Source organism: Atractosteus spatula, chromosome 4, assembly GCF_055471065.1.
Source record: "Atractosteus spatula isolate fAtrSpa1 chromosome 4, fAtrSpa1.hap1, whole genome shotgun sequence".
In the NCBI taxonomy this organism is placed as follows: domain Eukaryota; kingdom Metazoa; phylum Chordata; class Actinopteri; order Semionotiformes; family Lepisosteidae; genus Atractosteus; species Atractosteus spatula.
Window position 1 is genome coordinate 33,330,917 of NC_142709.1, and position 12,847 is coordinate 33,343,763.

At 46.2% G+C, this 12,847-nt stretch overlaps 1 protein-coding gene across 1 annotated transcript in view; it reads right to left on the reverse strand.

The window, feature by feature from the left end:
- The window catches only part of mgat4a (alpha-1,3-mannosyl-glycoprotein 4-beta-N-acetylglucosaminyltransferase A), a 72,790-nt gene extending 60,804 nt beyond the window's left edge, over positions 1-11,986 (reverse strand). The window contains exons 1-2 of the mRNA XM_088912793.1: positions 11,813-11,986; positions 10,977-11,266 (exon numbers count right to left, since the gene is read on the reverse strand). Coding sequence (XP_088768919.1) covers positions 10,977-11,070 — 94 coding nt within the window. The 5' untranslated portion in view covers positions 11,071-11,266; positions 11,813-11,986. The remainder of the gene's footprint in view (positions 1-10,976; positions 11,267-11,812) is intronic.
- Between the last annotated feature and the right edge of the window lie 861 nt (positions 11,987-12,847).

Sequence of the window (12,847 nt, forward strand, 5' to 3'; positions counted from 1 at the left end):
ATAGCACATCAAGTTACAAGTGCGGAATTTAAATAAATGGGTTATAATGGAGCAATTCACTTGTATGACTCCACCGAGAATACAGTGTACAGTCAGCGTCACCATATTACCATAGAAAAGAAATTAGATATATACTATAGAGCCTGGGAATTTCCTATACCATTAGGCTGAATAAAAACTGAATTGTTTTAGTCTAATACAAAACCTAATACACCCTAACATGAGCAGTTGGCCTGATACAAGTGGTAAAAATCCTCAAAGCCACCAACAAACCACAGAATAAGATGAAACTAAGCATAAGCACATTTAAAAATAAAAACAGGAGGAGCTTTTTTTAAAATACATGTTTGTGGGAGTATAGAACAAGCTACTGTTGTTAAAGTAGATTAAAGCAGATGAGTTGAGGGGCCTCCTTGTCTGTGCAACCCTTCCTATCTTCCTGAAAGAGCTACTAACAAACAAAGCAGCCAAATTGTGGTGAATTGTCCTTACAAACCACTGTGCAGTTCTTGAGCATCACAGACATCCTCAAGGGTTACTGAACAATGTGCACATTAACAATGTACTGAAAAGCCTTCGCTGGCGTTTTCTACAAGGAACACAACTGACTCTTGACGGGGGTCCAGTCCAGGGTGTATCCTGCCTTGCACTCATTGCTTGCCAGCTCTGGGATCTTGACTTAATGATACAGCTTGGTTCGGTGAAAGGAAGCTTAAGTTTGTCATTCAGCAGTGGTTTAATACATATTGATCAGATTTTAAATGCTAAAAACTCAAAGCAAACTATACATAAGCAGCCAAAATGAAGGACCGCAGTAATGTATTGAACGGATCGGGGCTGTAAGCTCTTGGAAAAAATGCCAAATAAAGAAGGGAAAACACAGAGAGAAAAAAGCACAGTGTCGCTGCTGCTGAAAAGGTAGCATTTGAGGAACACTTGAGGACGCAGAACAGTGCTGGGGGCCTGCAAGCGCTCCTTGCTTGATTCCCATTCAGCACACTTCCTCTTTCATGATGTTATCAGTGTTGTGAAGATGTATCTTTCCTTCCCAGACTGCTCTCAGTCAGATCACTTTGTAAGACATCTCACGCCGGGGCCTGTGTGAGCTGGCTATGGGTGATTCCATGTGGATGCGATGAAATCTCATGGGATCTGCACGTCTCAGGTTAAACAAGCTAAAGGGAAATTAGATCACAAATAATCTTTAGACAACTGATGGGTTCAAAACTCGGGAAGATTTCAAGCCTGACAGAAAAGAACAGAAGCAGTCTTTTGTTTTTCAGCTGTACTGTGTTACTTGTGAGAGTACTGAAGCTTCACGACAAAACTAAATATAGCAGGAAACAAGAGCGAAGGCTTTGTTCTGTAGTCCATTTTGCACTACATTTTAGGAAGCGGTCCCAGCCACTTCGTTGTTCACGAGGAAGGGTGATGATAGTCACAGCCCACAGGGTGCTGTACCCCACTCCTCGGACAGAGCGCCCCACAAGGACAGAGACCCACGCCAGCAGGAGCTGACTCCTCTTGACCACCAAGAGATTCCCCGACATCAAAGGGCTTTGGAAACGTCAACACGTTCGAGAGGGGAAGAACCCAGGGCCGTTTCTCTTTCCTTCTGTCCAGCTGGACCAGGCAGAGGTCAGCAAACGAAAAAAATGAAATGTAATTTGAAACGTATATGTATTCTTCCCCCCCCCCCAGACGCAGAGGTTAGCAAACAAAAAAATGTCATTTACGTTTCAAATTATTTATTCTTTTTTTTAATTAAACAATAGTTTAATCACAACGCAACTGGGCTGGCTGGTTCAGGGGGAAAAAAAGGCCGGCTTTTCACAGTTAACGATCTCCAATCGAACGGAGCCGCAGGCTAACTGCGGTCACAACAGGCTGTAGACTGATCTGGTAAGAGATCTCTGATGAGGGGGTCTGCGCACTGCCCTGGGTTGACATGCTGCAGGACCCCTGCCACCTTCTCCCGAGCACAGCTGGACGACTGGGCCTGCACACCGTGCATCTGAAACCATTTTTGCTTAATGCAGAACGCAACTATAAAACACCCAGAAACTATCTCCTTGCATTTGACCGTTCCTTCCTCCTCCAGGGAATCCTCCCGTCTGTAAGGACCCTTGCACTTCTTAAAAGCGCGAGCGGACCCTAAGGCTGTCACCGCTCTGACTTTTCTCCCCCTGCACGCAAGCACGTGTTTCACCGCAGTCCCACCCCCACTGCTCCAGTCCTGCTCGGAAACACAGCCATAGCCCCGAGGAATTTCTGCGTTCCCACGGAACCGCGGAGAGCGCTTCCAGAAAAGGCTGCAGGAGGAAAGACGGAGCTGCCAAGAAACAAGGTCCGTAAAAAACCCCACACAGAAAAGCTGAGGCACAAGGAAGACTGTGAAACAATGTGCGTTAGTGTAAGCCCACTGAACAAGAGAGCTGCCCGGGGCACATGATGTAATTATATACGGCAGCACTCGGGGCATGAACAGACGTTAACAAGGGCACACACGAGACCCGGCTCACGTACATCTCTCCGAGGGATGGTTACACAAAACAGATTTGCCGGCTGTGAAACTTACACAGCGACATGTTCAGGGTCAGGTTACCAAAAGAGCAGCACTTGTGAGAAGTTCTGCAGATGGCGAGCCCACAGACTCCCTCACTCTGAAGGGCTGCCGCGGACCAGAGCCAGGTGTGAGGACTGTCTGTTCAAAATATGCAGGCGGTGAATCCGGCCCTAGGAAAGCCAGCCTCATCATTCAACGAGAATTAGTACGTACCGGACAGCAACCCCTCCAGCTACCGCTGCACGAGTTTGTGTTTGTACGTGATGGAGTTACTCCTACCTGTTTTTTTCATTTTAAAAGCGTTGTCAAGATTCTTATTTACTTTTTCATACAGGAATTTTTAGATAGTTCTTAGGTGCTGTTCTATGGCGTATTAACGTGACGTTTGGGTGTGGGAGAGAACATGTTTGAGTTCGGGAACAAATCAGAGATGATAACAGGAAGTAATGGGAATTCTACTTCCACTATATGAGTTTTCACTTTCTGAGCAGGTTTAGGGGGAACAAGGGATTACTGCATATAGCAATGGGAAACTGGCTGATTGCTATTATACACATTGGGCACAAGCCACATGAAAAGGGATTCTGCACCTTTAAAATATACTACGTTGATGTGAATAATCATTAGCAGAATAATGGGGTAATTGGTGTGGTGATGCTGTGGTCTTGCAGCCAGTCCCAGGACTGGTACCCATGCGTCATGAGCTCCTCCGGGGCCACAGCACACAGGACGAAATCTGTGTGGAGAGCAGTGTGTGGCGCGGATGCCATTGCGATAAGACGAGAGCTCCTCAGAGCTTCAACACGATGAAAAGGGGGCTTCAGCCAACAGAACAGGATGGACCAGAGTGGGGATCCAACACGTCAATGCCAGGGGGTCCCACAGTCAGTGAGACATTGGCCAGGCAGCCACAAGAGGGGGGTCCTTGTCCCTCACACGCAGTAACCCTGCGCACTCAGCCTGCGAGCGGTAGGAACATCGGCAAGAGCCCAGTCCCACCTGCACGTCGCAGATAGGAGCCCTTTTCTGGGGCAAGAGTCTCTCTGTCCCTGTCGGCACTTCTACAAAGGCAGCGCGGAACAGCAGTAGCTACTGACTAATCACATTTCAAGATCTAAAGCTGAGAACAAGAATATGAAAGTCTACCCGGTCCACTTAAATAAATGGGATCAAACCTAGCACTAAAGTGGAGGAAACGTCTTGTCCTGTTGCAAGCAAAGGATCATGGCTTTTGAACCAATGCTTTGCTTTCTACATAATTCCTTTGTGCTATTCCATAGTGCTATTTGGCAGTATTTCAACTGACTTTTGGACTTCTTATCTTATAGAGTATTTAAGGTACAGGTAACTTGTTGACTAATCAGCAAAGTGGCGCACAACCATATGACTTTGACAAGCATGGCCAATGAACTGTTTTATTGCACTTCAACAGATTGTCAAAAAACATCTGTGCAGCCAAGCTTCACAAACAGAAAGCAAGGTCAAAACCAAAACCAGACAGATGAAACTAAAACTAGACAACATGACAGAAATACTGTCGAGATTACAGTATATAGTTAACTGAAATTTACAGCACATCGTTCTGTACTTCAGTGTAGTATGTGAGTTAGTTTCTATTACAGCTCTTGATGGACCCAAGAGACAGAATAAACCAAAACTGCAACCGAATAGCTGATAGCCGATACAGTGAAGGTATTAATAATGCAAGCTATATTTGTATTTTACGTATCAATTTATATTAATGGTGTTTTATTCTACAATAAAATGACAAAGTTCTGTTGATTGAATTAAACCAAGATAAAAAAAGAAAATACACTGAAAAGATTTGTTAAAAGGCTTTAAATGACATTTAAACTCAAATCTAAAGAAGTCTTGTTCAACAAGACTTTTAGGCAAGAAATTATTTTTGCATCTCTTTCCTGAACTCTTCCCAGGATAGCAACTGCTGTAATATACTCAACAAAGGCCAAAGTTTAAGTTTGACACTTTTAGCTACACAACCCACAATTATGTTGAACTTTCTCAGTGCTCTTTAACTCAGTGGAGCCGAGGACAATAAATCAAAGCGAAACTCCTAAAAACTGTACTTGAAGGTTGTTCCATCAAGACCACCATCACACTTTTTATTTGAAACAAACATTTTTGTTGCCTGTATGAAATTTGTTAAAAAGGGGGCAATGAGACCTCCAGAGAGGCTCAATTGTTAAAGGTGTTTGCTCAAGTGCAAAATGAGCTCTGTGATCGTGGGTTCAAGCCTAGGTCAGGCCAGGACTGCCCAAGCAGCAGTTCACAACTGGCTGTGCACCACTGTTGGCAGGCTTGGATGAGTCAACCAAGGCTCTCAGGAAGCACCTCTCCTCCAATTGGTGCTGAACCTCTGGTTCAGGGCGGGTGCTGCCTGTGACCTGTTACAAGATGATTGGCTTAAAGGTGGGCAGGAGGAGGAGTCTGCCTCCACTTCCCCCTTCTCCCCTGTAACTGGTCAAGGAATTCCCAGCTGTGTCCCAGAACATGCAAAGCAATGAACTGGCTATTCCAGATCAGATGACAAATAATTGGCAGTTCTCAGACCTGTTTTCAGAAAGGGGATCCGGAAGCCTTTAAACCACCCAAGTGGTCCCTTAGAAAACCTTAAGAAATATTATATATATAAAATATTTTAATTTTTCATTAGATTAGAAATGGAATGAGGTTAAATTTAAATCTATTTCTAGGTCTATTAAGGATTTGATTAGTCAACTAAAGCCAGCATGTGTGTTGGTCACCAGGGCTAGGATTAGGACCTAAGAGGTAGTGCAGCAGCCCACAGTTAACTGAGAAACCTGACCTGGAAACTCATTCATACAGGAGGACATTTACTGGCTCAATCTGATAGGAGGACCTTAAAGGTGCGACAGCAGCACCTCACCTGGCTATTGAACCTACAAACCCTGTGATCTGCAGCCCTAACCACTACTGCCACACTGCAGTTAGAGAAGCGCAGAGGACCTCTGGCCTCATTCAAATGAGTATTTAAATATCTACGCTATCTGCCCCAGCTGCTTTTCGCACAGACCGCACAACCCACGGTGAGAACTGCTGCAGCCTCTCTGAATACCGAGAGCAGGTACGATGAGCCAGACATCCGCTTTCTCGGTTCCTCCTGCTCACCTGCAGTCTAACAGGCCACGGATTTCCTCTGCCGGATTCAAACCCTCGCGCTCTTCCCGACTTCGGATACGAGGACTGCGGAATTTGGGATTTGGCTCCGCAGGTTTCCACGCGCTTGTCACAGCGGTCCCTCGTTTTCACGTCACTGAGCAAGCGCTCACGAGACATGTCGGCAATGGGGACCGATGTCGAGATCACACCTGAAGTGCATGAAATCACTGTTTCCACCGTGCGGTCAAGGCTGTTTTTAGACGGACTGCATTTATTTTGTGTTTTTCCTGGTTTCAGCCGCTGGCCACCTGTGAAAACCAAACCAGCACTACATACACCCAGGTAACGCTCATAAACACGCCATATAGCAATGCCTGTGAGGCAGTTTTCTAAAACACTTCGAGAAGGACGGGAGTCTTAGGAGCTACTGTTCATGTCACCACTGTTGCGGGGAAGAAAACCAAAATTAGCACTGCGTACACCAGGAGGTCCTTAATGCCAAAAGCACACAACAGAGCTATAGAAATAAGTCAGGTTTTCTGATCTTCACAAGCTTCAAAATAACAATCTCACATGTAGTGATTTTTATGGACTTCAAACCTAATTTCATACGATATACAGTACAGCATGTGCTGTAACTGGTGTTTTTCTACCTCGTCTCTCTAAAAGTAATCATCCCAAGCGCATTACAATAAAAGAATTAAAAATCATCACGCAAGTAAGAAAGACAAAAACCACAAAAAAACATGACTAAAAAAAGATACTGAAAGTTGCCGAGTGGGCAAAGTAACACAAGGCACCATCACCCGCAGAGCAGACGCCTTGACTTTAAATAAACTGGTATGCAGTAGTAAGAGGGCCTTCTCTATAGTTCAGCATACATCCAAGCTCCTTAATCCACATTTCACTTCACAAGAAGATAGGCCTGTGCTCTGAACACCACTGCATCATGTGCTCAAAGCAGCATTAATTCTCTGAAGAAAATGTATTCATTCCCACTAGCTACCACTGCTTGCTACGAAGTTTGGAGCCCTGTTCAAGTGGCATGTTTAGCTTCAGTGAAGCCAATTTAATCCAGTCTTTTAAAACACACATTTCCCCTTTTTGCCTCCACTTCTCACACTCAGGTCGAGGTTTTTGAACAGTGTCCTTCAATCGTCAGGGCCCGTTTTTTCCACCAGCACACCGAGGCAAAAAAACGCCGACACGAGGCTGCACTCACCGTTGTTCAGGGAATGAAATAACCTCGGCAGCATACAACCAGCACAACACGAAACCCCACTTTTGTCAACAGCCATAAAAACATGAGGAGTCTACGTTCAGGTCACATCATGACGTTCTTATTTAAAAACAGACTTGAGCCGGTTGTAGGAAAATGAGGCGCTCCTCTAAGGGCTGAGGCAATTATTTACACAGGACAATTATTAAATTAAACCATAAGCATAGTGCAACACTCTACTGAAGTGTAATGTTTTTGTGGTAATTCCCATGGTTTTAATGTTACAGTTTCAGGTTTTACGTACTGACACTATGTGAAACAGTACAAGGCAGCATGTTGTTTTTCGGGAGGAACGTGCTATCTACATGCATCTGTCCTGCTTCTTTCATAATGTTATCAGCATCTGAAATCAGAATTTTATTTTTTTTTACTTTTCCCCCTGCAGATCAGTCACGATCTTTGACACAAGCGTCATACCCCACCCGATTTCACAGCTCAGGATGTATGAGTGAGTGATGTCCCACCAACCTCATCCGCAAATAACAAGACAAAGTTTCAACAGCAAGCCTAATTTAAATTAACACTTTTTAAAAAGCCCAGGGTTAAAGCCCTCTTAAGTTATTATTCTAAGGACTAATGTGCTTTTTAAAAATATAACCTAGGCATTCAAGAAGCAATTGCAGAAACTGACTCTGACCTGTCTTCTATGATTCCAGTACAATTAGTAATGGTCTCTCCTCAACACCCATTCATGGTGACAGCGTATGGTGACCACGGCTGTATCTGGACTATGAAACTCTAACACTGCTTGAAGGGTGGGGGATACACCTGATGTGTGTCATTTCCAGTCTTCTCTGGAAATGGCCTTGTTCGTCACAAAATTAACCCATCACAAATTAAATCTCAAACATTCACTGAACAGCACTGTGATTTCTCACACATCTACACAATGCCTCTTAAACCAATCTTCCAAAGAACAAATGCTAAAGGAGTCATCTCCTCCAGTGTCAAAACAGACTTCTGAGTAGAGTAGAGCAGTTTATTGCCATATGTACACGTACATTGGAATTCTTAGTCGTGCTGATCTCTCGGGACATACACAGTACAACAAACACCACAATGCAGACAACAGGAACAATAAATACACTGTAGAAAAACATATGTGGCAGTGAGACCGAAAAAACTGGTAGACCATGTAAAAAGAGCCGAGTGCAGACGTGTATTGAGGCACTGCTGTTAGCCGTTAAGGATGCACTGCAGTGGGGTAGAAGCGGTTCTCGAGTCTAGTGGTCCTTCTGATGAACGGATGAATTAAACTCAGGTCACACTCTGTCTTTCTTTCAGTTTGTGTGACTGGAATGCCTGAGGCATAGGCGTCATCAAGGCTGCGCCCGTCGCAGTCAAGGCAGGGTGATGAGAAGCGTGGGCCTGCTCTCGCCAGAAGCATGCTCCTTCCCTCACCCTACGTCCACCTGCACAATGCAAGCAGGATTGCCCCTTGCCCAGCTTCTGTGTCAGGATGCCACGCTCAGTTCCCAGAGGCTTTGCAGTTCTTCGCATAGGTGGTACATTTTTCTGTTCTTCACCCCCAATACAGAATTCCTTATGTCTCAAAAGGTGATCATCTGGGAACTCTTGAGTGGCTCGGCTGTTAAAGCGCATGTTCTACCATCACGGGTCTGAACTAAGGTTATGTCACTACTCGTCCAGGATTCTCCCAGCAGTGACACACAATTACCTGAACACTGCCATGGCGATCAGTAACACAGGGACCCCTGCAGCTTCCTACTGCTTGCGGTTATGTAGTACTGTCGATGAGGGACATGCCTCTCCCCCAATCAGTGTTGATCCTCCAGTATAGGGTGGGGCAACATGTGACAAATTAAAAGACAATTGGTTGGCTGGAAGGTGGGTGTGGTCAGATCTGTGAGACACTTCCTGTGTGCAGTTGTGCTGTTCATAGCTGCTACCCAAAACACACAACTGGCTATTATAACTTTTTAAAGAAACACCAACAGTCATTACTTTCTTTGGCAATAAAAATAAACATTGCAGAGTGGGCATCTATTTATTTTTTAAATATGATGATTTCTATAATTTGCACCTTGTCAAATCAACCTAATCAAATAATCAGATCCATTAGTTATGTAAAGTCAAGTTCAGGTCGTGCCACCCGTGATTCCTAGCCAACACAGTGAGACTGTCCAAGCAGGGAACTCATCACGATCAAGACCACTGGTGTCCTGTAGTACATTTAAGAGGGTATTCACACGAGCCGCTTCAGGCGATCTTGCAAATTAATTAAAAAAGGAGCAGTACAGTGCTTGGTGCTTAACACTGCTGCCTCACAGCTCTTGCGCCCTCAGTTAGATTCTGGGACACCTTCTATATATGGTCTATATGGAGGCTGCAGGTCCTTTAAATGTCCATGTGGGTTTTCTCCTGGGGCTCCAGTTCCTTCCGCATCTTCCACAGGCATGCTGCTGTCTGGGTAAGCTGGCATCTCTGACTTGCCTCCCGTATTCAAGTGAAAGCCAATAAGTGTGTGTCTCATCCTGAGTGTAGTCATGGGTCACAGCTTGCGCCTGCCAGGCTGAACTGCAGTTTGTCTCAACCCTCGAAGTATAAAACAGTTACTGTCCTTCCTGCAACTACTTCTTACACAGCCCTGTACCACAGCAGCTCCAAAAAGCACCTTCCAAAAGGTGATGCCATTTGTAAATAATACTGAAGCTAGGCTGTGGCAGTTATACCAGCAAAGGCTTCAAACCTCAATCTACTCAGACAACAGGAAGTTAAGGCTTCATAGCACAAATCATTCCCCATTTTTATTGACGCCTCTTAATTACTACTACTTTCAAGACTAAAAGAACGCATCTTAGGAGGTTTAGATCACATACAGCTAAATTATTTCACTGAGCTTAAAAGGCCGTTGAGAGCTTCTAAAAATATAAACAGAAGGGCCACTCATCAAACTTGATCGTTTTATCGAGTAATGAAACTGGCTGCACCACATAGCCGTTTTTCGGTGCGAAAATGGCCGAGACATGTTCAGATGTGGAATTTGATCATTTAGCTATTCGGCTACCCCGCACGGCTCTTGAAGCCTAGCTTTTTATTTTCCTACACCAAGTCTCATCCTACTTTCAACTGTGCCCTGTAACAAAAATAAGCTCGGCTCAGCCGGCAGGTGTTCTACGACGACCTGTCCGTTTCTGAGCCCCCAGTGAATAAAACACGTCAGTGCTCCTTCAACGACGAATCGGACCCGCAAAGTCCCTTTCCCTAAACCCGACCAGCCCGTATTCACCGCGTCCTCAAACCGGATTCCTCATTCATTTCCCGTCCAGCCGTGACCCCACCGGGAATTACCTATTTTTCCCGATAAAGGAAGGGAATTTGAGAGGGCGAGATCTATCGTTTTACCCAAAAGCCGACTCAAAACCACTTGTCGTCACGGCACACAGCGACTGAACACAGTCGCCTGCATGAAATCACACACACCCCTAAAATTAAACATTCAAAACGGCAACGGTCCTTATTAATAAGAAGAAAACATGCGCAAACAACTGCTAGCCTACCCCCCAAAAAGTTGTGTGCGTTTGTTTTATTATTAATACAGCAGAGACTACGTGTAAACGGCGGGTGGCCCTCCTTGTCCTGCCCCGTGTCCGAACAGGTGTCATTCCCAGACGCCGGGGCCGCAGTGACGAGGGCGCTGGGGTAGGTAGCCGGCGCTGGGCAAACACCAGCCCGCAAGTCACACACGTCGCTCCCGTGACTCCCGGCGCCGTCAAACAGCTGGCGTTTCTAAAACCCCCAAATTGATCAGAAAACCACAGCCTGCGTCTTGTCACCTTTACTACAGCACCTGGGATAGCAGCGGCGCCTGCGAAGAGACCCTAGATTAGAAACCGGTGCTGGGCCGCACCTCCGTCTGCCTACCACGCTGAGCCGAGCAGACTGGGGGTTGTTTTTTGGCGACGCGCAGAGAACCCAGCCAACCTGAAATGCCGAGAGCTCTCCAGCTGACAAAAGCGCCGGCCTTACCTTTCCCATTTTGCCAGGCCGTGTACCAGGACAAGCTGAGGAAAGAGGTGAGGAAGACGATCGCGGTGGCCACAGTCCCATTCCTGAGCCTCATCTCATTTCAGCACGGCGCTGACTCCGTGGCGTCCACCGCTCCCCGCTCTCTCTGTCAGTGCGCACCCCGGCGCCGAGGGACAGCCGAGCGAAGCCCGCTGCGCGCCGGCCCGGCTCAGAGCATCCCAGCGCCCCCTCCGGGGCACGTCGGACCCTCCAAACCCGGCCGCAGATCCGCCGGTGCGTCTCTCTCGTCGCTGCAAAAAGGAAGCCAGGCAAAAGGAAGGTGGAAAAAATTAAAAGCAATATCGCACGCGAGGGACACGTGTGGACACGTCTACACGGTGGTGATGCTATTAATGTTTTCCTTTCCTTGCTCTCCAAGCCGTCAGGTCGGGATGCTCAAGCAGTCCACGGTGTCCAGCTCCCCCCTCGCCCCCTTAAAACAACAAATAAAACTGGCCGCAGGAGAAGCAAGACAGCCCCAAGTTTCTCCTGGAGTCTCTCCTCTCCGGCACGGCGCTCCCTCGCTGCGCAGCAAACGCGAGGCGAGACTTAACTAACAGGATCCGAAAGATTAACGTCTTATCCCGGGCGGCAGGGACGCCCATTAAATAGAGAAACGGCAAGTCTGATGGGAAACACAGTCGCCTCCTACACTAAAAAAATGAAAAGCAAACGAGTGGAGGCATCTGAACTGATCTGAAAGTGCGCTGTGTCTCTCCCTCTCCCAGCTCTCAACCTCCCGCACCGCTACTCGCCACAAACACTGTAGCTGGTCAAGACTCACAGGCTACACTTACTTGTCAGTGCGGGTCCAGCCTCCGACCGCCACACGCTATGATCCCCACCTCCCTAGTGACCAATTCACTTCGCGACAGAATTCAGTATTCTTCCCCCCCGACACTTCAAGCTCCCTCACGGTCGCCCGCCGCTGCCTCTCTTTCCTCTCTCAAAAACACGGACTCTCCGCTCTCAACCTACCTTCGCGCGGCGCCCGCCCACCGCGCACTCCCACTGGGCACCACGACACCCGGGTTGCTCCAATCTTCTCTCTGTTTGGACATTTCCTCTGTCAATCACCCTGTCTTTGCCGCCCCCTCATGAGCGGGTTCTAATTAAGAGTGCCTTTTAGCGAGGCTGTGTTGTAAATTGTGTCAAAAGCTTTGGGTTTTTTTGTGACCGTTTTGTGGTGGAGGAATCGGGTTCAAGAGCGTCCCTCATTACAGAAATCGAAGGAAATATTAAACTATACTTAATATTAAGTAACGTTGCTTACGTTAGTTGCGGAATATTAATATCTGTCAAAGCATACACACTGAGAAAAAAATATGTTTTACATATTTATTTCCAGACTTTCAAGCTTTGGTCGTAATGTAAGATAAAATAAATAAATCAGTGGTGACCACGGATGATTAAGAGTAAAGTTGCATTGGAAGTCCTGCTCGCTTCCTCCCCCGTGTGGCTGAACCTGGGACTAGAGCTCAGGGTTTCACCTTTGGCGTTTCGTGTGCTTCTGGGCAATGTATAGAGAAAATCCGTTAACGTGTAAAAACATATCAGGAAATATATCCAATACAATATATAATTGTATAATTATATATAACACTTTCAAAAAATACAATTGAAATCTAGTCCCTTTATTGTTGTTGCCATTTATGGTACTATTGGCAGGTTTAATATATTTTAAAGAATTTTTCAAGCGTGGCTTATCAAGTGAGGGACATCGCACGGAACAAATCATCTCCATATCAAAACCCGAAAGTAATTGATGTCAAGCGTCGACAGTTCTTACTGGTGGTCGTTGTCAAATGTCTAAACATCTACCATTCCATATT